We start from the raw sequence: 27,999 nt of genomic DNA on the forward strand, positions 1-27,999 counted from the left end.
TTGAGTAGCGCTATATAATTCATTTAACTGGCTGGGGCCACATTTTAAATAAAAGTGCACCCCTCTGAAGGCAACAGCATTTCAAGCTAACAGATGCTCACGGCTGAAGAATTATTCCTCGAGCTATCCTGAACTTCTGGCACAAATAACTGGTGAATTCAAAAGTTGCTGCCTTTCAAGGTGAAAATGAAAAGTCTGCTGGCACAAACATGTTTCAGGGAGTTAAGCTAAATGCAAATTACTTCACTGTCCATCAGAGCATCAACCTCCTGCTGCTGTTGACCAAGGTACATGGTGATCTGAACTGTAAAAGAAGAAGCCATCTTGTTCACTGACTGTGTTGTGATGTTTCTTTGTGGTCAAAGCTCAACAAGAAATAAAGATAAGTAAGTTTTAAAACTGGTTCAAACAAAGGACAATATTGTGTTTATGAAAATATTAAATAAAAAATGGATGACAAAAGACCTCAGAGCTTTTTTTTTTATCATCTTTTATTTTGTTAATTTAGGATAAAAAAAGTATCTTCGGCTGCAACAGTAAAGTTGTCCTCACTCAAACATAGTTTCACTGCAGCGTCTCACACCTTCATCTTCACCACTTCACAGGCGCATCACGTGACCACAAACCAGCTGATTTGGTGCAAATACATGAAACATTTGAAACAAAAGTGTCTGGAGACGAAGCCAAAGATGGACGTCACGTTTCGCTTCGATGTAAAAAAAAAAAACAACATTTAAAAGGTAGAAAATTAAATATTAATGACAAACGCAGCTGCAGACAATCTCTAGCTTCAGCACCTTGATGGATCATTCCGATATTTTCAAACCTCAGCTATTCAGTCGTGTTAGGAATCAGCATCCGACTCTGGATGAGAGTGCAATGCCCTCATTTACCCCTTCAAGTCAACTGCACACATGGAAGTGAAGAAATAGAAGTCACAATAAAAGGCAGCAGAGAATTAGAAGACAGACAGGAAGGCCGATAAAACTTTGAATGAGATTATGAAAATCTCTGTCAAGGCAACATTAAGAAAGATCAAGAGAAGCGTAGAAAGGCATTAAAATGAACAAGTATTAAAGAAAAGCGAGAAAATAGAAGATGCTGGACCAGAGCTAACAATTGCTTGCCAATATCTCATGATTCGTGTAGATTGAAAATTAAAAAAGGAACAATGTGAATGAGAAAACAAAGAAATAAAAAAATAAGTTTAGTTTGAAGTAAAAAACACAAACAGCAGTGAAAAAAAACAGGAGAAATAACCCAGAGCAGACAGCTGGAAGTGCGGATGGCCAGCTACGGTCTGAATCCAGAAACAAGTCTGAAAGCTGTTTATCTTTGGTCACATGACGGGGACGTGATCAGCGAGTTTCCGTTTGAAAAAGGCGAAATGATCCCTGTTAGAAAATCGTCCTTGCTAGTATAAAACCCTCTGGACCCAAATACCGCAGACACACATACACACACATACACACAGCTAAACACAAGGCGTCTGCTGCTGGACGTCACGGTGAGCAGCAGCGGCATGGATGTTACAGTACACAGGTAACAAGTATTTCCAGGATTATTTGTCAGCAATGTTCACGTCAGTCGTTTTAAAGGCTCATTACTTTTTTTTTTTATGATCCACAGAAATGAAAAGGTTCTTCAGGCTCTCCTCTCAAGGCCCAAAAGTCTTGGTGAGTGACCTTCAGTTGACCTTCTGCAGCGCCTCGAAAAAAGCCTCAAGGCCGATGGAAACATGAGAACTAAAAGCTTGATACGTTTCACATATCAAATCATGGCGCACAATAAAGTATATCTTTTTTAGACTATATTTCTTTTTAAAAAGTATTTCAGTATCAGTGTTTCATAATGCTCAGCTTTTTAGAGTTTGTGAAAAAAAGCGTGCATTTTTTGTCACTCTGACATGTAAACTTTGAAGCTTTTTTCGGGGCGCATGACGTCATTACGACCACGTCTCTGAGCCCGCTTTTTCTCGGACAACGCCGATTTGTGCAAAATGATTAGGCCTCCAGGGGGCGCTGGTCCTGCAGGCTCATAGGCACAGCCACACTGATGATGTCATCACAGTGCTGAGCCACCGACTCAGCAATTTCTTCAAGTTGGACTTCAGATTTGCTTCTAGCCACTGCGAGCTCCTCTTCAGCTCCCAGGACCGCAGCGGAGGTTTCACCCATCACCTCTGGGGTCTCCTGCCCTACTTTTGCAGTCTGGCCCACCGTCTCAGGAGTCTCTCCTCTAACCTCTTGGGTGTCCTCCTCCATCTCCCCTCTGACCTCTCTGGTCTCCTCCACCGTCTCAGGAGTCTCTCCTCTAACCTCTTGGGTCTCCTCCTCCATCTCCCCTCTGACCTCTCTGGTCTCCTCCACCGTCTCAGGAGTCTCTCCTCTAACCTCTTGGGTCTCCTCCACCGTCTCAGGAGTCTCTCCTCTAACCTCTTGGGTCTCCTCCACCATCTCCCCTCTGACCTCTCTGGTCTCCTCCACCGTCTCAGGAGTCTCTCCTCTAATCTCTCGGGTCTCTTCCACCATCTCAGGAGTCTGTCCTCTAACCTCTTGGGTCTCCTCCACCATCTCCCCTCTGACCTCTCTGGTCTCCTCCACCGTCTCAGGAGTCTCTCCTCTAACCTCTCGGGTCTCTTCCACCATCTCAGGAGTCTCTCCTCTAACCTCTCTGATCTCTTCCACCATCTCAGGAGTCTCTCCTCTAACCTCTCGGGTCTCCTCCACCATCTCCTCTCTCACCTCTATGGCCTCCTCCACCCTCTCAGGAGTCTCCCCTCTAACCCCTTGGGTCTCCTCCACCCTCTCAGGAGTCTCCCCGTTTTCTTCTAGCGCCTTCTCAGTCTCCTCCACCACCTCAGCGGTCTCAGTGGTGTCCTCCACCTCTAGGGTCTCTACAGTCACCACAGGAGTCTCCTCCAACTCATCTGGCCCCGGGGCCTCCCTCACCTCATCCTGCTGGATCCCTTTCACCTCCTCTTCTTCTGCAGTCTTCCTCACGTCCCCCTCCTCCATGGGTTCCCCCTCCACTGGGCTGAGTTGGTAGTACATCAGCGAGTCTTTAAGGAGGTGAGATGGCGCCTCCTCCTGGTTGTCAGTGATGCACAGCACAGTGGCTCCTGGAGGGAAGGGCCCCTGTAAGAGGGTCTCCTCCCCCTCCAGCACAGCGGGCAGCAGGCAGTGCGGCGGTTCCCCTCCCTCCCTCACGCGCCGCTCCTGCTCCTCCACACTCTGCAGGTGCATCACCGCCACCTCGTTTTCGTGCTCCAACAGGTGCTGGACCTCCACCACCGTCTGGGCTGCCTCAAGCTGCAGGACCGCCGGACAAGCGGCCGAGGAGGGGACAGGGTCCGGGTCTGGGTAGTGGTCCTCCGGCTCAAGCGGTCTCCTCTTCTCCAGGTCCAGCTTCATGATGGTGTGCAGGTAGTGAGTTCTGACCCGGAGAGGATTGAACTCGATCCGCCCGGCAGCGTTTCCACAGCCGTCTCGGGAGCAGCCACATGGGAAGGACATTCGGTCCACCTGCGTGCAGAGACCTGGGTTAGAGGCGTGGACACACCCCCACAGAGCACGCCACAGTGCGCCGCACACCTGACACTTGATGCCCGCCTGACTGCAGCCACAGCGCCGCGGGTCGCAGTACAGGCGACAGTCGCAGCCACACTCCTCCCTGGACAGTCGGATGGCGCGCAGCTCCGTCTTCTCTCGAGCGTCTATGCGTGCAATCCCGGACGCTCGCAGCAGGGCGCGCCGGCGTTTGGTGGGCAGCGGCTGTAGAAAGAAGCAGTCGTCCACCTCCACGCTGTCCACATCCAGGTCCTCGTCCGAGACGTCGTCCACAGTCAGAAGCTCGGCCTGCTCGCACGTCACCGTGCCGTTCCGGGTCAGCTGAGGGAGATGAGTGCTGCCCATCAGGTGGCCTGGCCAGCTTGGAGAAGACTGCTCCAACTTCACTCACCTTCATCTTGCGTGCGCGCAGCTTCTCCTGCCGCAGGTGCTGCCTCAGCGTCAGGCGCCGGCTGCTCTCCTGCTCGCGGGCGAACTCTCCCAGTGTGTAGCGGCGAATGGACGAGTGGTGGCGAGCCATCCCCAGCGAGCTGCCGCCCTGGCTGGGCACGCTGGTGAAGCCCTGTCGCCGCGGGAAATAAAACACCGTCACCGCATCGAAGCGCACGCGCTTGGCTCCCGCCGAGACCACCGGCTTCTGGTGCCGCAGGATGGAGGTCGCTGGAGGACGAAAGAAGGTGGGGTCAGAAAGCGTCGCAGGAGGTTGCGAGTTCCACTCCCGAGTCTTACGCGTGAGGGTGGCGGTGGTCGGTGGGTTGACGCTGTCGCAGCTGTCGCCGCTGTCGCTGCTGGAGATGTCGTCGTCCAAGAACGGCGAGCCATCGTCCACCTCATCGTGTCGTCGTTTGAGGCTGATGGACGAAGTCGTCTCCATGGAAACACCAGAGACTGAAGAGGAGGAGGCAGCAGATCGTTGTGAGTGTCAACAATATTCCATGCCGTCATGATTCCACGCTGTTCTTAAACAGATCTGAGGCGGCCATCTTGGCTCCACAGCAGTGGTTTGTCTGATGTGGAGGTGTGTGACTCGCCCCGCACACCTCCACTGTTGAGTCTAAACATACGGAGATGCTGCTGCTGCTGTTACACAGTCATTACACTGGAGTACATTTTTGTTGTTACTTTGTCACTTGGGTCTGGTTATGTAGCCATTCTGTCATACATGTTGACAGGTGCAGTTGTCATGTCATGAGTGTGTGTATGCATCGGTATGACACGGCAGCACTTGTGCTGTTTTGCTAGTGTAAACTGGAGTTGTTTGGTGGACCTACCCGGCTGCACAGCCCCGCCCCCTCTGCTCCTCGTCCCCCTCGAGAGGCAGCAGGATGAAGTCAGCGGGAGATGAAGGCAACTGATGAACGCCGCACTGGGTGAAGGGCACGCTGGGCATCAAACCTGCGAACACCAGACAACTCAGCAATGTAGGAAGCCATTTTGTCGCCTCGTGTTCTGCCACAGTTTTAGCTAATGATGCTGAGGGGGGAGAGGAGTGATCTGTGAGGTCTAATGTAACGGCCGGTCCAGATGGGGTCTAGATGGGATCAAGATCAGTTCCGACTGGGGACCAGTCAAGTCATTTCCATCACAGATGGGGTTCACCCAGGATCAGATCTAGATGGAGCACATTTAGTTCCAGAGTCAACCCATTCTGACTCTGATTTGGGCTCGTGAGTAGCCCTGAACTAGACCATCAGGGTCTGGGCTGAGATCAGAGTGTTCTGGTCTTGGTCTCCCGCATGGTCCAGCAGGAATCATGGATGACCAAAGCTATATCTATGGCACCACTGGTGAGTCTTTTGTCTTGTCTGGACCAGGTCTAGATAAGGCCCAAATGGGCTCTGGATTGTGTGGCCCCTCGCGTCTTAACTTGGGTCTGCTTCGTTGTGTGCTCTTGTGTTGTACAGTATCGGTTGAGGTCTGTTTCACTGTGCAGACATGATTCGATCGTCATTTCTAGTCTGGATCTCTGATGGTCTGAGTCTGGTGCAATCCTGGTCTGTAGTGGGTGAGGTGGACTGCTGAGGTATTTGATGCATCTGATGCGAATCTGCATTTTTTTCCTGAGTCTGGTCCGGATCCGGTCGAGTCCAGCGGGGTTAAGGAGTGGTTCTAGTTGGATGCGTTATGGTTTTGTTCTGGTTCGACTCACCTGAAGATCCGGCAGGTTCCTCTATCGTCACCGAAGTGGTTCTTGGTCCGGGTCGTGGATATTTTACAGAATGCCGCAGAATTCTGCGTCAGTTTAAATCCCCGTCCCTATTCCGTCATTTCTTCACAGCTGCAGCGGCAGTGGGGCGACGCGCCTGGTTCCGTCCACTGGACTCGAACACCTTCTGCCGCTTCTCTCAGACATTAATCGGTGACTGAGAATTTAGCGTGTTTTCGGTCGCGGACTCCTGTTTCAGTAACAATGGAGGAAGAAATTCCTCCCTTCGGACGCACAGGGAGTCATTGTGACGTCACAAACGTGGCCGAGGCATGCTGGGAGATGAAGTTTTTCCGTGACGCCGTGCAGGACCTCATTTCCGCTACGTTTTTTTGTCCACGATAGGACTGTCGCAAACTTAAAATACGACTGTGATCTTAACTCGAGTTTAAATGTAATTCCATGACGCTTTCGTTCGACTCCTCCATTCGAAGAAAAATGAACTAGACATGAAATCATGTCCGCGCTCATGGAGGCACTGATGGAGTGGTCTTTTGGCATGAAAGTCGCGAGTTTGAATCCCGTTGGTGCCGATCGGATTTCTCCCAATTTTCCAAAGGAACAAAGGGGCCAAACGAAGACAAAATTAACAATAATAAAAAACACCTTTATTCGAGCAGGTCAATTACTGACACACCAGGGGGCGACAGAGACTCGAGGGACCATTGAGATAGGGAGCGATTGGCAGATCGACGTTGTGAGCAGTAACAGACTCAAACTGACCGTCAGTTCGTGTTAGTGGTAACATCCACACAAAGGAATCAATTAAAACAAATGACATCATTTACAAGTCATAATTTCTTTTTAAATTATCTCTTTAAGACGAAAGACGACAAAGCGAGCAGGGAACATGGACAAGTCGCTGGTGCAAAACTGGAGACATGAATGAAACATTGAGTGACCAGCAGGAAGTCAGACTTTAGAATCGTGTAGGCATTTGCCATGAGAATTAGGGGGGTTCTGATCGTGTTGTAGTCATGAGCACAGCAACCGAGATCAAGACATTATCGAGACTGGGTAGCATCGAGACCTAGACAGTAGATATAAGGAGACTCCAACTGTTCCACATCTGATCCGCAGTGGGTGCAGGCTCACATTGGTGAACCAATGAGGTGACTGCTGAAACAAGCAGATCCAGTCTGACAAACTCTAGTCTTCAGACACCTTGTTGGTGCTCCTCCTGACTAGACAGAAACACAAATTCTCTCGTGGATCAGTTTGAGGCTCCTGGTAATTATCAAAGAAAAAACACAACAAAACAGAAGAAAAAAACAGAATCCTTCTGTTACCAACGATGACAGTTTTTGCGTGCAGAGTCCACCCCGTCTGGTCTCGAGACAGAGACGGATCTGGAGTACTGCAACACGAGTTTCGAACAGACCAAAGTTGAAATGTGGGTTGGACTGCTGGCCAATGAAGGGCACAGTTTGAATCGACAAAGGTGTGGAGATTATGGTTGTTGGTGCCACGACAAACACGTTTCTGTGGAACTATAACGGTCAGCTACAGGTGCAGGGGGCGAGCATGAAGAATCAGGAGAGATGGTCACATGACGGCGGTGTAGGTGGTTTGGAGGCTGGCCTTCAGCTGCAGGCTCCTCCCAGAGGATCCCAGTGCAGTGAGGGGACGATCATTTCAGGATGATGTGGTAGCCATCGCTTGTCTCATCTGAGGAAGAGAAAGAACATTTTGTTGTCACAGAGAAGTGTGACTTGTAAAGCTCCGAGCTCCTAAACCTGAGTGGTGTTTTTAACCAGCAGTCTTCATAGAAGAGAATACAACATATGATCAGCAGCTGTGGTGAACATGACTTCAGCACTGTACCTTTCATGGTGTGTAGAATGAAACAAATTTCGTCTTGGAAGTTCTGAATCATCTGAAGAGAGAAGGACAGTCGATGACATCATCAGGCTCGACATGTTGCCGTGTTGCTGGCATCTACCTCGTCGCTGACCAGCACGTGGATCCCGGTGGGTCCCTGCTTGAAGATCTGGTTGATCTGTCGAGGTGAGATGTTGAAGAGCTGAGCGAGCTTCTCCGTCAGCTCACCTGCAGTCAGCTCCTCCAGGTAGATGGCGTGATAAACTGTAGGGGGCGGAACAAAACCATTCCATGCCTCGGAGAGACTCAAAGTGAAGCACAAGTGAGGGCAACGCACCGTAAAAGGTGCTGTTGGGTGAGTCTCCATTCTCGTGCTTGTTCTCCCGAGACTGCTGAGACTCCTGGCACACGTAGACGGTGAGTCGGGGCCGCACAACCCTGCACACACACCACAAATGAAAGCAGTCTGAGTGGCCAGATTACGGGTTCAGGAGCAAACGCGACACTCACCGTCCCTTCAGTGCGTTGAAGAGTCTGATCCCGTCGGCAGGACCACAGATCTGGATCACATCTTCCCGGGTCAACTTTAACAAATCTGCTCCTGAGACACAAAAATGGCGTGAGATACAAACTCCATATGAGAGAACGGACACCACCTTACCTGAGAAGTTGGTGAAGAGGCGACAGAAGGGCGAGAATCTGTTCCTCAGCAGCCACTGCTGAGCGTCCTGTGGTGTTGCTGTCGGTAAGAGGTTCTGGAACACAAGCGCTTGTATTTAAAGAAAGGCAGTGAATCCTGACATGAACCGTCTCGTGCAGGAAACGTACATCGACAACAGGAACGACCGGCTCGGGCTGGTGGTTGGGAGAGCCGTTTCTGGACAGACAAGACAGGGACACCCTCAGTCACTTCAAACATGGACCGAGGTTCTGAAGGAGCCTACCCCTCTGCCACAGGAAAGCTGTTGGGTGTGCTGCTGAATCCTGGGGATGGCGAGTTATTTACATACGTGACTTCTGGCCAGGGGGAGCACTGGGAGAACCGAAACTCATGTCACTGACAGGTGTTGAAGAGCTGCCACGCCGTCACCAGTGGACTGACCTCTGTGAGGATGGTGGTTTCGTATGAGGGCTGGTACTTCTCCTTCTCCTGCGGCGCTCTCTTCTCCATCTTCTCTCTGTCTGTCTTCTGTTTCCTGTCGGCACCTTTGGGCTTCCAGCACAGGTATTGCCATGGTTACCATCTGCACCAGTGTCTCCAAATGAACTCTGACAGGTTCTACCTTAAAAACCTTGACCTGGCAGGAGGCGGAGTGCAGATGCTCCGCGTACTCTCCGCTCTCGTTCTCCTTGAATGTGTCGATTTGGATCCGGAATGGAACGCCCTTTTCCCCACCGTGCTTCCGCATGGTGAACTCTGTGCTGATGCAGTGGACCTGGGACACAAGATCAGGTCACGCGTGGTATAAATGGACCCATGGCAGCACCAGTGAGGCTCCTGGCACCTGGATGAAAACTGAGGTTCTCTTGGAGGGCTCCCAGAGAAACTCCACGGTGTTCAGCTGGGTGGGATTGGCCCGTGGGTCGATGATCCCCACTGACATCGGAATATCTGGAAAGAAGTAAAAAAAAAAAAGAAAAAAAGTCAGAAAAAGACTTTGTAACAGTGAGGACGTTTATAGCAGCAAAGCTCACCCAGATCCAGGATACGATCCCCAGGTCGGTTCCAGCGCCAACCCTCCAGCTGCTGATGCTCTGTGTACTGCAGTCTGCGGTCATGGAACACCACGCGGATGATGCTCTGGATGGCGAGAGGGTCACATGTTTACTCTGCGCGTCCCGACGAGCCTGCCACCAAAGCTGCGAGTGCCACGTACTTTGACCATTTTACCAGAAATCTCAGGGAGCTCCCCGATCTTCCTGTTATCAAGCATGATGATTTCGTACGACTGTCCTGCAACCACAGAGACAAAGAGGCCGTCTGCTGCTGTTTCAACACTCTGTCAAGTGGACTGGTGATCTGACCTTGGTTGAGGTAGGTGAGTGTTTCATCGTGCAGTTTAACAGCAGGCGAGGTAGCAGCACACAGAACATACTGGAAGGGGAGGATTTTGTTGTCCGAGTCTGGAGGAAGGTTGGACTCTTCCTGTTTGAAGATGGGCAGGGCCAGAACATCGCTAACCAGGCACACAGACATGGTTAGATGTTAGGTCTGATGAAGCAACGTGCCGTTACATGAAAGTGTAGAAAGCTGAGCTAAAGTGAAGGGGTTTTCTGTTGTCTATTCCGGTCAAGGTTGCCTCTTTATCATGTCTCTTCCTCCACCCAGAACCTCACCTCATGCTGTAGGCACCAGCACCGAGCTCCTGGCCGATGCCTGACAGGCTGGCATCAAAGTCCTGGACCAGTCCAGACTCGATGACCTCATCAGTGAGAGGCAGTTTCAGAGCCCACGCCATGGTGATAATGGTGATGGAGATGGCGACCAAGGTGGGGAGGACTTCACGGCTTGCAGTCGAACCTCAAATCCACTCGAAGGAGATTCCACCTGAGCGGGCAGGTCATTCATTCACTCGTTCATCAGCAACCACTCTCACAGCACCAACGTGGGACAACATCTGCCTTCCTTTGATTTTGTCCATCTAATTTAGTAGTTGGCCAATTCCTCCTCAAGTTTTTATTACACATGATGGAAAAAATCAAAAACAACTTCAAGGCTCCACACATTTAGGTTCCATAACGGGAGGATCCGTAAGTCTACAATCATAACTCACTGTTAGTACGGTGTAATAATCGTCAGTCCATACCTCCTTACAGGAAGACACGATCAACACTGGCATGTTAGAGATTTTGGTGATGGATAGAATTATGGATTGACAACTTGCCTTGGGAGGAGAATCGCCGCCAGTTTCACGCCATCATGTCGCTCACAAGTGTGTAGATAAACAGCGAGCAGGACGCAAACGAGTCTTCGCCTCGTCGGGGTTCACAGCCAACAACACTTCCAGTATATCATTTTAAATACTTCAACACATCCCAAGGCTGCACCGTATCCAGAATTAACGGCAATATCACCATACAAATGTTTTGTTTATCTAGCTCCCCCTGGAAGAAGCTGCGGTAAGTTCCGGTCTGAGTTCTTCTTCGAGTGATTTGAAGTTCAACGCAGCGGCTGCGCATTACCGCGACCTAGCGGTGGTATGTAAAAGTAAATTCATTTGAGGAGTGTATTCATTTGTATTTGTTTATTGTTTTTTATTTCGCTTGATTTGCGTGAATTTATATGCTTGTGATTTTTAACATATTGCAAGTTTGCTGTAGAGGAGAGAGAGTCAGTAGATTGGTAGGAAGATGCTGAGGTTGGAGCGGCCAGGCAGAAGGTGGAGAGGAAGGCCAAAGAGGAGAGTGATGGAGGTGGGGAAGGAGGACAGGATGTTTGTAGGTTTGAGAGAAGAGGAAGCGGAGGACAGGGTGAGATGGAGGAAGAGCATCCGCTGTGGCCACCCCTGAAGGGAGAAGCCGAAAGGAAAAGAAGAAGAAGACAAGTTTGCTGTAGATTTCAGTGGTTCAGAAAAGAAAACATATTCAAATGTGTTTACATCACAGACCGCGCCGCTGGTCTCACTGCACTCCTCCAGGTTTCAGGCGTCCAAAGTTAGGCTCATGTTCTGAGGCTCAAGACACGCCCCTTACGACGTATAGCGTTCACCCACAACTGCGTTACAAATGAGCATGGAGATTATGCAGTTAATAAAAAGTTTTTATTTGCTTGTTTAAATAAAAGTACATTAAAGTCTTGAACATTATTCCATTCACTGCATTAAAACAGATATGACATAATAATTGTCCCATTGAATACTCATTTCTGGAAATAAGCTTGTTAATATTACGTGTAAGTTGAGAAAATACCTTGTATCACTCCTGTCATGGTTAAAGTGCAAGCATGTTAAAACAATACAAATAATTACACAACAGTCATGACATGAACATTACCAACAAACAAGCCAAATCAATGTGATTCTGTATTGTTCCAAAAATATTTTACAAGTTTGTAAATTCTGACTTGGCTTTATCAAATTCTTTGAGAATTTACTATGAAGGGCTTCCTGCTTTTGTGACACACACACACACACTCACACTACTGCATATCGTTACACGCACCTCTCCTTTGTCTGAGGAAAAATCCAAATGCATTTAAAAATAATTCTCAATAAACTTATTAATTTGATGCATTTAACTAGGTCATTTTATGTCATGATTAAATTTCAAATTCATAACACTCTTGATGTCTCCAAACTTTCACTGTAAAACCTCAATAAACAACATGAATAAATGTCTTTCTTTTTACTTAAAATGGTTTCAAGACAAGAGTCATCTGCTCAGGGTTAGAAAATTGCAAACTCATCAGTAGTTCAATAACTGATGAGTCATGCAAATGTGACCTGGATCATTGGATGATCCCACATAGAAACTTCCACGCGACTCATTTGTGCCGGCTCCCGATGGGTGGAGTAGCAGGCGGGCAGCCCAGCTCAGTTGCCAATGTTCTTCATGAAATGTTCTCGTCTCCACAGAGTCACCAAGCATCTGATTCAGCATCAGCAACGTCATCGTGGCAGTTCTTGTCAGAGCTCTTCCTTCAAAGATCTCTCAGGTGAGTCACAGCGACACCTGGAAAGCGTTGATCTTGCTGGTGTTCTTCAGAGTCTGTCTCCGGTTGCAGAACCAAACTCGGACCACTTCGCGGTCATAATTAAGCTCCCGTGAGATTTGTGTGATTTCCTGGCCGGTGGGCAGTGCGTTCTTCTCGAAGTAGGAGTTGAGGACTTCGATGGCCTGCGGCGTGAAGCTGGTGCGACGCTTTCGCTTCTTTGATGGTTCTCCACCAACAAACTCCATCAGGTCCTGTTGGCCCTTCTGGTTCCAGTGCTCCGCCTCGGCCAGCCACTTCTCCAGCACCGGCTTCAGCTTCTGGGCACTTTTGGGGGTGATGTCCAGTTTCTCGAATCTGGGATACACCGGGTTTCGCAGCAGAAGCTTGTGAGTCCTGCTGACAATGAGGTTCTGAAGATATAAAAAAATGACTGACCTGCAGATGGCAGACTGACTGTAGGCTGGACCCTCGGTGGCGGTCAGCGCCTGGCCCACCTGAGTCTGGGTCAGTCCCAAGGACAGCCGGCGGATCTTGAAATTCTTGGCAAACTCGCGGATCTCCTCCAGGTTGATCCCCTCGTCCGAACCAAGTTTCTGTGTTTCTGGAAGATGAAAAGGTCACCACACATGGCTGGACCCGAGCACTGGTCAGGACTTACTGCTGAGCTCGCCCGCTTTCACCATGTCCACCAGGTTCAGCGGGCCGCTGCTGTAGCCGGGCTTTTGAGCCGGGTTTGGGGCAATGGCCACCGGAGTTTGAGTGACAGCCGTGACCATTGCCTAGAAACACACAAGCGGGTCACCACAACTCTCCAATAACCAGATCTCTCAAGGCCCCCAGGTTCGATGATACCCAGTGGAAATGCACCAGAGTGTGACCTCCTGGATCGTACCTGTGTGCTGGGTTTGGACGGGATGGGTGGGGCGGCAGTTTTGGGCAGGACAGCAGCGGTCGTTGCCACAGAGGGGGCAGCTCCGTTGCCCACTGCTGCGATGATGTGGCCCTGAGTGTTGACCAGCAGCTGGGGGGCCACAGTCTGCACCTGAAGGCCCTGGAGAGGCAGGGCGGGTGCCGCGCCACCTCCAGTCAGGGAGGCTGGGTTTACCAGCACCGGCAATGTCCCAACAACCTGCAGCGAAGATACACATGAGAACCGGAGTGCGGGGTTACCAGCAGGGGGCAGAAGCAGCTGACCCACCTGGCCCTGGGCGTTGGTGATGATCTGCCCAGTGATGCCCGCCATGCTGGCATTAGTGATGATTGGGGTTGAGGTGAGCGAGCTGAGGAACGGCGTCTGTGCTCCCAGCGAGGCGGCGCTGATCTGATGGTCGCATGACCATAGAGGGGGGTGAACAGAGCAGGAGTGGAAGAAGGCAAGAAGAGGAGGCGGGACTCACGATGGCTGGGTTGATGGACAGCCCGGCCGTCGGCAGGGCCGCCACAGAGATGCTGGGCTGAGGTGCCGTGGTGGCAACTGGGAGCTGAGCGCCACTGACCTGCGGCTGCACGCCCGCGCTCTGCAGCGACTGGAACAGCGGCTGAGCGTTCTGGACCGAGTTCAAGATGGCGGCACCTGGACCGTCACACACAAGCAGGAGTGAGCACGCTCCAGAGACACGGTGGTTGTGCATCTACCTGGCAGGCCGCTGAACGGCAGCTTCAACAGGCCGCTGGTGGGCGTGGCCACAGCTGCGGCCAGGCTCTGGATGGTGGCCATGTTGGTGTTGGGCAGGGTGAGAAGCGCCAGAGCCCCCTGACCACCCAGGGAGCCCGCCATGCTCAGAGGGATGAGGAGGGGTGACGCCAGAGAGTTGGTCTGGGCCAACATGCCGGTCATCAGGGAGGCCAGGCTCTCCTGGGTCAGGACCTGGGTCAGATACCATCAGGACTGGGAGTGGAAGCACAACCGCGATGGATGACAGTGGTACCTGTGGACAGCTCTGGACAGTGATGGGCGTGGCTGCAGCAGCAGCGGTGTGCGCTTGAGTGGGCGACACAGGAACCGGGGGCGTCGGAGTTGGGATAGCCATGGGCGGAGCCTCTGTTGACACCACCTGCGTGTCAGCTGCAGGAGAACATGAGCTGGTGAGGACAGACCAGAGGACCTCCATCGTCCTGGCCTGCCGTGTCTCACCGACTGCTGCCATGGCCTGGTCCTGCGCCTGGGCCTGAGTATGCACAGCATCCATCTTGTCAGGGTCCACCCGACGCTCCAACTTGGACTCGCTCTTCACTTCCAACGATGGCGGCACCTCCACCTCCAGGACACGAATGGTCTCCTGACCCGACATGACTATCACCTGCACAGGAGAGGAGGTGAGGAACCCGCTCTGCACACGTTCAAACATCTGTCACATCAGTGAGTGCATCTGAACTGATGGGCTCACTGAACAATGCGCCTCCGACCTGGAGTGACCTTGGCTTTACCTGCTCATTCACCGTCAGTGGCTCATTTTTCACAGAAGAACCGGAGGTGCTCATGCTTCGTCTGGCGCCCAGCGGCATCCTGGGAATACAGATTCCACGAAGCACATTAGACTTTCCGTACATCATAAAATCTCGATTTCAGTTTGTTTTACAGCGACATTATTTCCTTCTGCGTACAAGGAAGTAATGTCCCTGACTGTTTGACCTCAGATCCAGGGATCTGCAGCCACAGTGAGATAAGGAACTGTCTTTAAAGAAAAAAGGCAAAGCCACTTCACAAGGACCCGACCTCGGTGTGGACAGAGCCAGACAAGGTCTCTGAGCCACAGGTTGCAGGCTCATGGCAACCGTGAAACTGAACACACTGGTGTGAAAACTCTGGCAGCAACATGTTGACTTGTGAAGACTGCAAACAACACGTATTTATATCCGCTCTATTTTGGTCCCGGCAGGCAGACTAGTTGAAGGGGCCTAACTCCAGGCCCTGTGGAGCTTCACTTGCTCAGACACGGCCACCCTTCACTTCAGGTGAGTTGGACTCCTCCGTGCACTCGAGAGCGCCATGACAGCGGAGGATCTGTCAGAAGTTGAGCGTGTGTCCGCGGACTCCCCACCCCCAACCCGCCCGCCTCAAGTCTCGCCGTCTCGGTCACTTCCAGACTCAGACTGCACCCCATCGGCCACGCAGACACTCGATCCCGATCACTCCCAGGCTTCGCGACCCGAGATGATGCATTTCCCGTGTTTGTCATAAATATATAAATTATGCTAATTACGAACATTGCATATTAACCGAGTCATTTCCTCCGCAGTGTCGCGGCTCATTACTCGACTTACCGCACACAAACTGCGCGTTTCCGGTTCTGTTGGCGGCTCAGGAGCTCCGTGTCGCGGATCTTTTGGGTCACATCATTAAAAATTCAGCTCAGCTCCAGACAGATCCGCACAAAAGACGCATTTGCATTGATAAGAAGGCTCTCGGCGTCCGAAGCGACAGTTCTCTGAATATTTAATGACGCAAGTCTCCGTCTCGTCTCAACTCTCCCGAATCTTCCTCCAAACCATCTTTCCGCGGCGAAATCACGCCATTATGCGCCAATTTGACTCTTTTTCGCACTACGTCATGAGCATAATTTATGCAAGAAAAAAATCTTGCATTGAAAAATGTCTGCCGGAGCCGAGAGCGGCCAGCGGCTCTTAAAGAGACAGTACACCGGAGGAGGGCGCCTGCTGCCGCGCTGCATAATAAATGTCCGCGCTGACGAGTTGGGGTCTCTGTCTGGCGCAGTCTGGCGAGTGCAAGTCTCCTCAGGTCAGCCGGCGTTTTGTTTTGTTTTTAAGCGGCTTTCTCTGTGTTTGTTTCTGTGGTAGACTGCGCCACATGACTTGTTAGTCCAGTTATTTTATTTTGGTGTTTGGCTTTGTTGTTTTGCCAGTGGCGTGTCTCTCAGACCATATTCCTCAGACTGACTTATGACAGTCGTGAAGATTCTGCATCACTGGTGGAGAAGGTATAGAGGCTGGAAGGCTGCTCTCGCCTCAGCAGTTTTAGGCTGACCAAATGAACCACAAGCTCCAGGAGGAGAGAAGGACGTCTGGGCCCCTTTATTCCCACTGCTGCCCCTGCAACCTCAGGTCATTTAAAGGGGCCTGATTATTGTTGTTGGACGTACTTTAAAAGTGGCGTGAGGGGCCTCACACTGGCCCCTAGTGTTTTCCTCGCCCCACATTAGTCCCTGAAGTGTCAGTGACAGATCGATGTACCAAGGACCATTAAATCTTCTACTTTCTCTTTTCTTTCTCTCAACTCTTCTCTGTCTTGGTGACGTTTCCCAAATTCATCTTTTTCCTCCGACACTTTTCCACTGCAGAAAGACGATGACGTAACCACTTCCGAGAGTCTCTGAGCGGAAGTGACGCACCACGTCCACAACAACAAGAGGCTGAAAACACGGAAGTGGACGGCTGTCACTAATCTGTTTACCAGGCCGAGACGAGACCCGCTCAGAACCGAACCCGCTCTGCGAAGACACGGAGAAGCAGAATCTCGAGACGAAGCCAGAACCAGTACGAACCACAGACATGAACAACAAAGGTAACGACGATGACGTTCTTTTCACATGACGCTACAGTTCTCACTCGGCTGCAGGCGGCAATAAAAAAATCCTCTTTTCATGAAACGGTCAGATCTGCGCGTGAAACTGAAACCTCGGGCGACCATTTCGTGGATGCCGCGGTTGTCGCGTGTTCGCGTCTCGCTCAGACGACCTGAGTTGACCCGAAATTAGGACAAAGACAGCAGGATCTCTGTCCTGGCCGCCGCAATCCTCGCTCATTTAAACACGTAAAATCAGTCCGTCAATGCGCCATCGCCTCCCGGCATCAGTCAAGTGTTTACATTTCCATGTCGCGACACGCTGAGCTTCTTGACTTCTTTCAACCTGGCGACCAGACAAAGGGAAATCACAGGTGACCTGTCAGCCGCGCTGCTCGGGAAATTTCACTCTTCATTTCAACATTTTGACCGGAGTTAATCTGTCTGGTTTATGTGCCCAGGTCAGAAGCTCGTGTCCAGATTTTTAATGTGTGGTGTAGTGAACTGGCATTGGTCTTTTGACTGTGTCTCGTCTGAGAATGTATTTATCAGCCGTGCGTGTGCAGCCGCCTCACCTGGCTGTTCATGCAGGACCATTCTCAGACAGGTTCCTGTGAATCTGCTGGATACAGGAGAGAAACATCTGTCATTACAGTCTTCAGATTCTTGGATGTAATGCATTCATGAGTGTTTATGTGTGTAAGTGAAGAAGAACAGTTTTTGGTTTCATCTTAGATGCCATTTCTTTCTGTCAGCTGTGGCATCAAACAAATCATTTTAATCTTTAATAGAACGTGTCATTGCACCTCAGCCATATTCAGAGGTAAAAAATTTGGGTTTTACGTGGACTGTCACCGAGCCTCCCTCTGCAGTGACGTGCTTCTGTTTGGTGTTTTCATGATGAATGTAGTAAAACCAGGACTTTTTTGTTCTGCTTCCAGGTTCGTACCCTCAGCAGAGCGTGTACCCTCAGCAGAGCTCTGCGGCTGCGTACCCTCCTGCTATGCAAATGTCTCCTCAGGCTCCGCCCTACTCTGACACTCCCCCCGCCTACTCTGAGGTAGCCGCGCCACCTCATGTGACGCGCCGCGCGGCTCTGTCTCACACGCGTCCCATGTCTCCTCAGATCTACCAGCCCAGGTACATGCTTCCCCCGCAGGTGAGCGGTCAGGTGCCTCAGATGTCCTCGCACTACCCCGGAGCTCAGGTCTACATGCCCATGCAGCCGCACATGCAGGTGGCGCCGGTGGGACAGAATGTTCCCATGGCCTACTACTCCATGGGTCCTGTCTACCCACCGGGCTCCACGGTGATGGTTGAGGGGGGCTTTGACGCCGGCGCTCGCTTCACAGCAGGCAGCAGCGTGTCCATCCCTGTGAGTACCGCAACAGCGCCACCTGACCTCACCTCTCCTCCTCTCCTCATGCATGACCTGTGCTCTCCCCCCGCAGCCCCCTCCCCCGGGTCACCCCCCAAACGCCGCCCAGCTCGCTGCCATGCAGGGCGCCAACGTGATGATGACACAGCGCAAGAACAACTTCTTCCTGGGCGGCTCCAGCGGAGGCTACACCATCTGGTAACACCAACTGCACCCGCTCCACGTAAGCCCCACCCCCTCCCCTCTCCTGCGCCTCCGCCGGGCCGCCGCCCGCCACAATACTGATATCACCTAACGGAATGTAATATTGTAGAGCCCTTGTTCAAGGTACAGTACTCCACTTGTGACGATTCTTCTCGACTATTCAACATTGGTGTTGTCGTTCCTTCATCGGCTCGTCGGGCCTGGGTGACCCCAAACCTTTGAACCGGATCATGAACATGTGCGGCAGACGTGCCACTCGCTCAAGTAACTCTTAGGAATGTGGTGAGTTAGATCAGGGGGCGACGCCAGACGGCTGCGCCTCCTGCTCAGATGGTTCACTGACAGCAGTACATGATGCTTCAATCATGATCATGTGCTGGTGCTGTTGCTTCCTGACAGTTGCTGGAGTGACCGGCGGCGGCTGCTGCGCCGTGTCCAAGCTGCGCTCTAGATTAGCTGCTTCACTGTGAAACGCAGAAACTCTTCGTGTTCTCAAACTTGATTTGATAAATGTTGACAAACGGACCGGAAAACAAACGTATCAAAGTGGGTTATTGTACCTCGCTGGGTGTAGTTGATCATAGTGAAGTGCCAAAGAGCACTGGGGGGCGCCGCACCCTCCACTCTATTAACGTCAGTAAAGGAAAGAAGCAGAAGCTGGCTGTCGTTCTTGTCGGATACCCAGACAGTTTTGTTGCTGTCGGTTCACACTGGATTTCCTGGTTTTGTGTTCACTGGTGTTTTTCATTTGCTGAGCTTTAAAGACAAGAAACCAGGAGAGAAACATCCCTTTAAATTTAAACCACAATTTAAACCTGCAATAATCTGATGCACTGTTTCTTTAGACTCCTGCTCAACACCACCTTTAGAACCAACATTACTGAGCTGCTCTCTTGTCTTTAAAGATTCCTTCCAAAGATTTGAACAAAATGTTTGTTTTGCTGCCAATTTTGCACCTTTTTTTTGTGGAAACTCTGAGATGCACTGAGGAGGAAACTTCTGCGCTGGAGTTGGTTCCGCAGGAGCTCTGTCTTCCGGTCTGTTTTTAGAGTGAACGCTGTCCGCGGCAGAAGAGTCGGAGCTCATCCGTGGACGGAGCTCGTTTCACACGTCGAGACAATCAGAACCAAGTGACGCTCTGCTCGACGTCAATAAGTGGAGCAGCACTGCCGCCCACTGGCAGCGGCTGGTAACTACAATAACAATTTTGTCATTTGAGGTGACGTGTTTCACGAGCTCAAAACAACTTGGTGAACATGTTTTCCCACTGACGTGACCCACACACAGCCCCTGGGCTGCGGCTCGTAGGTCGCCAGTCAGTGACACGAGCCCGAGCGCTGTCTCCGACCCGACCGCCCACGGCGCGGCTCCGCTTCTGCTGCCGCGGGAAACGCTCCGTTCCCTTCCGCGTCTGTCGTCCGCCCGTGTCTCTGGGTATCCGACCGCCTCTCCGTCTTTAGCAGCTGTGACCCGGAACTGCTGACGTCGTCCAGATCAGTGTGTTTGCTGACTCGGCAAATATTGACACACCTCGTCAATCAAACCAATAATCACATGAAATCTTATTTAGTGCAAGAACATCAGTGAGGAAAGTCAATATTGACGAACATCGAGGCTGACATGTGTCAAGTCCTGAAAGTTTTTCAGTCAAAAATACTGAAATGTGCTGACTTCTTCACGTGTTTCGGATCCTTATCAGCCGACGCCATTTGGTGTTAAAGCGGAAGTGAGGTTATGAGCAAAATGAATCGATCTTTTTAATGTTTTTTCCTTGATGATGGCCCAACTCAGACGTTGATTTTAAAGAGAAAGCGACGATTTAAAAGTGCAGTTCCGTGAAAGTCTTGACGCTCCTGAGATGACTGGGTGACCTGGGGGTCACCGTCGTGGTCACAGCTGGTAAAGCTCGTCAGAGCGCGTGCGTGTGAATGTGTGTGTGTGTGAGAGAGAGAGAGACCATGTTCAGCGACACGAGCGCGTGTCGGGAGTTTCTGGCTTTTTTCTTTTGTGATGTTTGTGCAGTTGGTTACTATGGAGACGAGTGTCGCTGCAGACTTCGGTGCACTTAACTTTTTTATACTAAACTTAAGGATTCAAATGTAAGTTTAGAATAAAGGTTATTTTGGAAATTTGAAACAAGACTGTGTTCTCTGTTCTCATGTGGTGGTCAACCCCGCCTTGCTCAAAGTCAGCGCCAGACTCCAGCTGACCCTGCGCACACACACACATTCACCTGGGGAAAACATTTGACACGGAATTCTGTAAAAGACCATACATTTAAAGGCGCCATTCAATTTCTTCTGATAAAAAAGAATTTCTCAAGTTCAAATATAAAAACATGATTTTTTTATTTTTAATGTATGTAAAAAAACACCGATTATCAATTGGGAAAGTCACCACTGACAGTACGATTACTGAGACGAATTCAAGCACAAGACACATATTGCATATGTATTTGTGTGTATTTAAATCAAGATTAAAATAAACCGCCAGCCGCTTCTGGCCGCGTCAGAATGTCCTGCTGGCTCTTCTTCATGCGACTTGACGGCAGACGGGCGTCGGCAGGTGGAAACACTCAGGTCACGGACAAAGGTCCGGGGACGACGCTGAGCGGCAAACATTTCTGAGCAAACACGAGTCGCCGGCGAGGATCCGTGAAGGCACCAGGATTCGGGAAAAAAACACGCGGGACAAATGGACTTTCTCGTCCTTTGTTGAATACAATTGTGTAACTTCACTCATAACGTTGCCTTGTAACATGAGAAAGCGACAGTGATGACAGTAAATGCACCGTGAATGGGAAGCAGCATCATCTTTTTCCTGAGAAATGTGTCGCTTGTTATTTATAAAATGAGTTCAACGGTTCGATCATCACTTTTGCGTCACTGAGAGGAAAGAGGGGCGTGGCTTGACGGGGTTCTTGAAGGCAGCACGGAGGTGTAGCGGGAGGTGGAGACAGCAGGGAGCAACACTAACCACAAGCGTTGCTAAACTTCACCATTCTGTCTGCTTCCTCTTTCATCGACGGTTTGACGAGCTTCTGAACCAAGGTAGGAAGTTTAAAATAAAAATCCCGCCGAATGTTTTCGGTTTTCAAACTTTTCCGTTAGCTCGGCCGTGCGGTGGTGCGTTCACGGACAACAAAAAGAACCTGCGGCCGAGTGTTTGTTTTGGACTAATTGTGTTAAACTGTCGAATTGAACGATGGTGGTGTTTCCCACGGGAGTCCGAGAACAAAAGCGCTGCTGTGGTGGCTCCAGAGGGCCGACGGGCTTCGGCCGCGGCGCTTTCGTCAGGTCGCCCTCACGTCACCGCTCGTGTTGTGTTTAAGTCCGACAACTTAACACTTTACACCCAGTCGTTGACGTCACAGGAGCCCGATTTGGTCACGGCAGCACCATCATAACAGTGAAGTCTAATTTGGGTGAGACAAAGTGCACTTTAAAAATCGATACTTTAATAATCTCAAACGAGAAACTCCGTTACATAGTGGAATATGAGTGTGGCCAGTGTCATGACATCTCTGTGTTGTGTTCAGTGGCTTCTGCTTCATCTGAAAGGGCACGGGGTCGCGCCTCCGTCAAGCCAAACCAAGAGGCGACGGCCCAGAGCCCGGTTCTGTTTGAGTTTCTGCCTCTGAGGAAGCTCCTCTCAGCTCCCGCCAGGTGCCGTGTGTCGGATCGCTGCGAGGTTCAAGTGCACCATTGTGTTGTCAGCTTCCACGTAAACCACTTCCTCTTCAGTGAGTGGCCTGATGCTGTCACTTCGCCGTCCTCTGACTCGAGTCACGGCTGCTGCTTGTTTGAGGATGTGAAGTCGTGAAAGACTTGTGTCATTCAGGAAGGAAGTGTGTCACATTTCAGTCATGCTTTTACCAGCAAGTGGAGTCCCACTCAGACTCGCAGAGCTGGGCGCCGAGTCGCCGAGACTCGTCGTGTTGCGGAGCTGGTCATGGAGACTCGTCGCAGAGCTGAGTGCCGAGTCTCAGAGCTGGGCGCCGAGTCACAGAGCTGGGTGTCGAGTCTTGTAGCAGAGCTGGGCGTCGTGACTCGTGGCAGAGCGACGGCAGTGTCTGGGTGTGCTCCAGGCTTCTGCCTGGTAAAGATGTTGGACCGAAAATGGTCCTGATGTCACAGATGGGACTGCATCAGCATCAGAGGAGCCGCTCTGTCCGAGCGAGTCACCAGAGATGGACGCGCCCCTCAGAAGTGGCTGGGATGAGGACAAGGTCCTCCACGACTGGTCCAAGTCCCACACAGCTTAACTGGAAGCAAGTCACGTCAGTGATGTGACTGGAGAGTCAATAAGATGAAGCCTTTGTTTGCGCTGCTGTCACATGGAACACCACTACATGGTCCACACACACACCTCGCCAGCCCTGCGCCTCATGTCCCAGCCAGTTTGGTAGCTTCCATCAGAACTTCAGATGATCACTTCTAAAAATAACCTCCTGTTTGCCGACGCCTTCAGATCTGCGCGTCCAGACGGAATGCTGGTCGTGTGGCGGGCTGCAGCGGAAGGTGAAAATAAGCGTCGTAATAAGTTCACGATGACTGATGTCGGTGTTTAAATATCACTCGGTTCAGACGCCGCCGATCACAAGTTGTGGAGACGATTAGCACGGCAAATGTCAGGAGACTTAAGGAGGAGTTCGCAGCAGGTCCTGCAGCTCAGCTGCCTCATCATGAATGAGTGAACCAGAGTGTCCACCAGGGGGCTCCCATGACCTCTGACCCCAAGTCTTCCACTCTTCAACCCCACATGCGTTGATGTGTTGACGTTCATCAGAGTGACACTCATATGACTGTGACTAATCCAGACCCAACGTAAGCCCCTCCCACACACGCAGCGCTCTGGCTCAGGAACCTCACGGACACATCAGCTCGCCGACCCTCTTGGCGCCAGAGCAGGACCAACGGTGGCAACGAGCCGTGTGTGTTAGAGGCCCGGGACCATGTGACCCGTGTGATCCGAGTCCAATCACCGCGCAGCGCCACAGATGTCTGATCCGATACGGGCCTGTGTTGATGACAGGGCTTTTAGATGACTCAGCAGAATTCCCTGGCATCGCGCTGACCTCTGTGACCCGGAACCTTTGCCTCCTTAGGACCAGGACGTGGAGCAGCCATGGGCGTCGAGGGGGGAATGAAATGTGTCAAGTTCCTGCTCTTCTTCTTCAACTTCATCTTCTGGGTGAGTCATGCAGTGTCACCATGGTGACCACTGACCGCTGGGCTGCGGGACTTTCCTGTCCGTGGTGAAGTCGCCTCATGATGCTGTGGAAATCTGATGGTCACACACACACCTCCACACGTTTGTTTTGCTGTCCTTGTGAGGACCTCTCCTGGCCATCACTCTTTCCCCATCCTCTCCCCCTAAACCAGACCCTCCAAAACACATGGCTCAGCTGAACCCAGTTATAATCACCCATTTTTTCTTTTTACATTTTCACCCTCGAAACTCTATGTGGACTGACCAAAATGTCCTCACAAGAAGGTGGCTTGTCAAGACTTGGTCCTCACAAGTATGGCAAAACATGCCCGCACACACGCCCGTCTCCTGACCGGTGTGGTGGATTTTAGTCTTGTGACCAGATTTGACTGTAAAAGTGTTATGTGACCCGTCACATGACCCGTCCACGTCCCAGTTTTGACTCCTCACACGTCACTCAGCTCCAATATAGATTATGAAACATCAAAGGACGATGTAAAAGCTGGAATAATGAGACTGCCCTGGGTTTATATTGTCAATTCATCACACATTTAATGAAGTATTAAACAAGGAAAGACACAAAAGTTAAACAGAAACTTCACTGCGAGTGTTGGGCATGGCTGCGGGGATGTGGAGGTGCGAGGGTGACTGAAGGTGAACAGACCCCGAGTTCCCACTGAACACGGGGGATTGTTTGTGTCTGGACTCGATGTTCTGGTTTGAGCCGCCGAGTCCTTTATCTTCTTTGTTCTTCAGCTTTGTGGTGATGACTGAGTGAATGATGCTGCTTGTCACAATGAATCCCACGTGTTCTGAACTGTGGCTGAATCCACTCTGGCTCCTGACCCGAAAGCCTTGTGCGTCCAGGTGTGCGGCCTGGCGCTGATCGTGATCGGCATCCTGGCCCAGGTGGCGCTACACAACACCCTGCTGATTGAGGACGCCTCGGCGTCCGGGGGCCCCATCGTGGTCATCATCGTGGGCGTGGTCATCTTCTTCATCGCGTTCTTCGGCTGCTGCGGCGCTTGGAAGGAGAACTACTGCATGGTTACCACGGTAACGCTGCCACCGCCGCACGCTGCTGTTCTGACAAGTGTCTCATAACCGCTGTGGTGTCCAGTTTGCCATCCTGGTGAGCCTGATCATCCTGGTGGAGATCGCCGCCGCCATCGCCGGCTACGTCTTCAGGAACAAGGTGAGGAGCCGCACTGGAGCCTGAGGTGCCGAGGGGGCGACTCACCCCTGTGTGTGTGTGTCAGCTGTCCGTGGTGGTCCAGAGCAGCCTCACCGAGATGATCTCCAAGTACAACTCCAGCTCTGCTGAGTTCAGGGACAGTGTGGACAAGCTGCAGCAGGGCGTAAGTGTTTGCTCAGAGCGCCACCACCGCCTTTACACAACACACACATCCTGGACACTCACACACGCACACCCCTTCTGCCGTCCCTCCAGCTGCACTGCTGCGGCGTCAACAGCTCGTCCGACTGGAGGAGCTACTCCAGTCAGGAAAACACCGTCCCCGACTCGTGCTGCATAAAAGAGAGCACGGGCTGCGGCGTCGGGGCCATGACCGACAAGACCAAGGTCTACCAGCAGGTGAGTCTGGTGGTGGTGCTGCTGGCCTGCAGGGGGCAGAAGAGACTACTCACCTCTCCTGCGTGTGTCGCAGGGCTGCCATGACGTCTTAGAAGAGCTGCTGAAGAAAAACATCCTGTGGGTGATCGTGGCCGCCATCGTCATCGCTGCCTTGCAGGTACGATTCCCGCCATCCTGAGCACAGCGCCCTCCTCTGGTGCGACTGACCCGCTGTGTTTCCCCTCAGCTCCTGGGCGTGGTGTTCGCCTGCGTGTTGATGAGAGGCATCCGCAGTGGCTACGAGGTCATGTGACCCCACTAGTCCCCCCCCGTCCCCCAGCCATCGCCGTCTCTCTACAGGAAGGTTTCTGGTCCGCGGTTTCCGTTCCTTTCTCTCTCACCTCTGGTTCTGACGCCTCACCGCTGCTTCTGTTTTTAATGAACGACCCGCCGGTACAACACTTTTTACTTTATTCCACACGGTAAACATGATTCAGAACAACCGCAAATCATATCAATAAAAAAATAGAAAAGTCAGTGGCGTGTGCGTCATGCTGTCGCTCTGCGTAGCGTAAACTCAAGTGCCAAGAAAACAACGTTCTGTTTGGCATCGTGCTGCATTCAGGGACTGCAGGAATCCTCACTATTGAAATGAATTACAAGCTTTTCTATATATAACTTGCGCTTAAGGTTTTTCCTCTTTAATTCAAGAGAAGCTTTTGACTTTTAATTCTGTTATATATATATATATATATATATATATATATATATAAATCCCATCTCACTTTAAATAAGTACTGAATGAATGAGCTGATGAGAAGAAGCCACTTCACGTCCAGAGAGTGAAGTGACTTGCCGCGTGCTTGTCCGGGTGATGGTGGTTGGTGGTGTCTGGGGGTAAAATAAATAAATCTTCAAGTGTTGCTCAGTGCAGCGGCTGGTGTGATGAGGCAGCAGCCTGGTCCCGCCCAGCTGGAGCTCGGCTCACTGGAGGCGTTTGTTCAGAGAGAAGAAGAGCATGTTGTGCAGCAGCAGCGACACCTCAGCGTCTGGGGGCGAAGCAGAGAGCGTGAGCAGGCAGCAGGGCCCCGAGGGTTGGTGGTCCGATTCCAGACCTTTAAGCACCGTGGACACCTCCAGCCACTGGTGCAGCCAGGCCCGGCTCTGGTCCACGGAGAGCTGGTCGGCGTTGAGGCCTCTCAGGAAACACGCCTGTGGAGGGAGGCGGAGTTTAGAGCGGGCTGGTCACATGATCTGCTGAAGAGATGGCCCACCTGCTGCAGCTCAGACTGGCTCAGGTTCTGGATGCCGAGCCGGCTCAGCGCTCGGTCCAGCTGGAGCAGCTCGCGGCCGTGACTGTCGAGGCGGTGGCCCAGCAGGAAGCTGGGAAGGCGGGGCGTCAGGAAGAGCAGCTGGCTCATCAGCCTCTGATTGGTGGAGGAGAAGAAGCACGTCACCTGACAGGAAGCACGCCCGGGTCGGCAGGATGCTCACCGACCATCTGATCCGCAGACAGCCTGCCGATGCCCAGAGGTGGTCCGGAGAAGAGGCTGCGCACGGCCAGGACCTCCGAGGCTTGAGGCCTGGTTCCAGCCTGGGCCTGGGAGGAAGACCATGAGGAGGAGGCAGACGTCGACTCACTGAAACGGCCGCGGTGCATTCAGGTACCTTGCTGCACAGCTGCTGCAGCCGTCTCTTCATCTGGGGGTCTCGTACATGGCGGCTGCTGTTGTGAAGCTGGTCCAGCAGGGGGCGGTGATGCTGCCTCCGCAGAGACTGATAGACCCTCCGGAACTCCAGCCGCTGCGAGGGTGTCCAGAAGTGTGGGATGAGCAGCTGCCTGGGGAAGAGGTACCTGCAGGGGGCGCCACATAGGACAAGCTTGTTGACTGAGCTGGGCTCGGGTCGGGACTAAGGACAGACTCACATCAGCACAAACACCAGGTAGTTGGCGAAGGGGGGGATGGAGATGAGGACCAGCGGGACAGCTTTGATCACGTCTCTGCGGAACTAGGGCGACAATGTCAGCTGCTCCAGGTGGGACTAAAGGAAGCTGCGGTGTTCTGGTGTGTCACCTGACGCAGCGTCTCCATCTCTCTGTACGTCAGGTCCTGGAAGGCCAGGCCCCGCGCTCTCGCCATGGCCTTGATTCTGCTCACCTCTTTAGCATCTCGGAACAACAGTTTGAACCCTGAGGAAAGAGCCAGTGAGGAGAGATGCATGGCTTCCACTGGCGAGGTCAAGTAAAAACCACATCAAATGTGTGTGTGTGTTACCCTCCACAAAGGTGTGGTACAGCACGTAGAAGCGCGGGAATCTCTTCTGGAGGAAGCGTTCATATCGGCTGTTGATGCTCTGGAGCTTGGACCAGTAACGACCCAAGCCTGGCCGGACCCCGGAAGAGGAGAACCTCCTGCACAAGGACCACCTGGAAGGACGAGAGGGACGGTGTCCGACTACTGCAAGCGTATTCGTCCCCAACTGTCAACGTGCCGGTGTCACCTCCGTCAGTCACTGACACACACTGTTAGCTTAGCAGCGGCCAAAACGGAGCGGACGGGCGGAATAGAATGGCCTCACCTGCAGAGAGGAGGAACCAGAGTGGCGTAACGCTGAGGGGAGGAAAGCTGGTGGGAGTAAAGTGCGCTGCTGAGAGGGTTCACTCGGGAAACACTCAGCCGGAGCAGAGACAGGCGGGTAAACACAGCAGGACAGGACAGCGCCATGACAGCCGGCTGACGTCACGGCGCCTACGTCATAATGTAAAGACCTCTGCCAAGCCTCTCGTTTGCTTCGGGAATGTTCCTTTGAATACACGGTTATCACCTACACGCATTTCATCAATATCACAATTTCAAAAT

The 27,999-nt window shown here is 51.8% G+C and overlaps 6 protein-coding genes across 11 annotated transcripts; 2 read left to right on the forward strand and 4 right to left on the reverse strand.

The window, feature by feature from the left end:
• Positions 1-445: 445 nt before the first annotated feature.
• On the reverse strand, positions 446-6,040 carry csrnp2 (cysteine-serine-rich nuclear protein 2). Of its 4 annotated transcripts, none has more exons than XM_053848929.1 (7): positions 5,719-6,040; positions 4,841-4,964; positions 4,299-4,457; positions 3,961-4,229; positions 3,594-3,890; positions 2,553-3,524; positions 446-2,510 (listed from the first exon to the last, which is right to left on the reverse strand). In XM_053848929.1, exons 3-7 carry the CDS (start codon positions 4,441-4,443, stop codon positions 2,004-2,006), a joined length of 2,190 nt encoding a protein of 729 aa, XP_053704904.1. In that variant the 5' UTR covers positions 4,444-4,457; positions 4,841-4,964; positions 5,719-6,040; the 3' UTR covers positions 446-2,003. The 4 variants fall into 4 exon arrangements, with proteins under 4 accessions (XP_053704904.1, XP_053704905.1, XP_053704903.1 ...); XM_053848930.1 differs by having other exon boundaries at positions 448-2,318; positions 2,436-3,524; XM_053848928.1 differs by having other exon boundaries at positions 450-2,393; positions 2,436-3,524.
• A 321-nt stretch (positions 6,041-6,361) lies between these two features.
• On the reverse strand, positions 6,362-10,758 carry tfcp2 (transcription factor CP2). The gene is made up of 16 exons (XM_053848955.1): positions 10,482-10,758; positions 9,934-10,144; positions 9,622-9,773; positions 9,474-9,550; positions 9,292-9,397; positions 9,102-9,208; positions 8,880-9,032; positions 8,699-8,809; positions 8,541-8,629; positions 8,425-8,473; positions 8,258-8,351; positions 8,107-8,197; positions 7,934-8,034; positions 7,718-7,860; positions 7,600-7,651; positions 6,362-7,443 (listed from the first exon to the last, which is right to left on the reverse strand). The coding sequence occupies exons 2-16, from the start codon at positions 10,053-10,055 to the stop codon at positions 7,406-7,408; spliced, it is 1,485 nt and encodes a 494-aa protein (XP_053704930.1). The 5' UTR covers positions 10,056-10,144; positions 10,482-10,758; the 3' UTR covers positions 6,362-7,405.
• Positions 10,759-11,344: 586 nt separating this feature from the next.
• pou6f1 (POU class 6 homeobox 1) lies at positions 11,345-15,268 on the reverse strand. Its single transcript, XM_053848939.1, has 10 exons — positions 14,678-15,268; positions 14,385-14,550; positions 14,179-14,315; positions 13,886-14,117; positions 13,648-13,823; positions 13,449-13,571; positions 13,143-13,379; positions 12,909-13,029; positions 12,686-12,851; positions 11,345-12,604 (listed from the first exon to the last, which is right to left on the reverse strand). Exons 1-10 carry the CDS (start codon positions 14,801-14,803, stop codon positions 12,256-12,258), a joined length of 1,833 nt encoding a protein of 610 aa, XP_053704914.1. The 5' UTR covers positions 14,804-15,268; the 3' UTR covers positions 11,345-12,255.
• Positions 14,967-18,427, forward strand: dazap2 (DAZ associated protein 2). Its single transcript, XM_053849022.1, has 6 exons — positions 14,967-15,044; positions 15,130-15,205; positions 16,549-16,772; positions 17,714-17,832; positions 17,899-18,147; positions 18,224-18,427. The coding sequence occupies exons 3-6, from the start codon at positions 16,760-16,762 to the stop codon at positions 18,350-18,352; spliced, it is 510 nt and encodes a 169-aa protein (XP_053704997.1). The 5' UTR covers positions 14,967-15,044; positions 15,130-15,205; positions 16,549-16,759; the 3' UTR covers positions 18,353-18,427.
• A 2,641-nt stretch (positions 18,428-21,068) lies between these two features.
• On the forward strand, positions 21,069-25,689 carry cd63 (CD63 molecule). The gene is made up of 8 exons (XM_053849008.1): positions 21,069-21,404; positions 23,462-23,547; positions 24,433-24,621; positions 24,686-24,760; positions 24,825-24,923; positions 25,016-25,159; positions 25,233-25,316; positions 25,386-25,689. The coding sequence occupies exons 2-8, from the start codon at positions 23,482-23,484 to the stop codon at positions 25,449-25,451; spliced, it is 723 nt and encodes a 240-aa protein (XP_053704983.1). The 5' UTR covers positions 21,069-21,404; positions 23,462-23,481; the 3' UTR covers positions 25,452-25,689.
• On the reverse strand, positions 25,561-27,910 carry letmd1 (LETM1 domain containing 1). Of its 3 annotated transcripts, none has more exons than XM_053848983.1 (9): positions 27,719-27,903; positions 27,415-27,566; positions 27,214-27,329; positions 27,066-27,148; positions 26,807-26,993; positions 26,637-26,738; positions 26,413-26,565; positions 26,254-26,350; positions 25,561-26,187 (listed from the first exon to the last, which is right to left on the reverse strand). In XM_053848983.1, exons 1-9 carry the CDS (start codon positions 27,862-27,864, stop codon positions 26,123-26,125), a joined length of 1,101 nt encoding a protein of 366 aa, XP_053704958.1. In that variant the 5' UTR covers positions 27,865-27,903; the 3' UTR covers positions 25,561-26,122. The 3 variants fall into 3 exon arrangements, 1 of the variants encoding a protein (XP_053704958.1); XR_008412927.1 differs by having other exon boundaries at positions 26,142-26,187; positions 27,066-27,140; positions 27,719-27,910; XR_008412926.1 differs by having other exon boundaries at positions 26,142-26,187; positions 26,633-26,738.
• Positions 27,911-27,999: the final 89 nt, after the last annotated feature.

This window comes from Synchiropus splendidus, chromosome 18 (assembly GCF_027744825.2).
Source record: "Synchiropus splendidus isolate RoL2022-P1 chromosome 18, RoL_Sspl_1.0, whole genome shotgun sequence".
Classification (NCBI taxonomy): Eukaryota; Metazoa; Chordata; class Actinopteri; order Syngnathiformes; family Callionymidae; genus Synchiropus; species Synchiropus splendidus.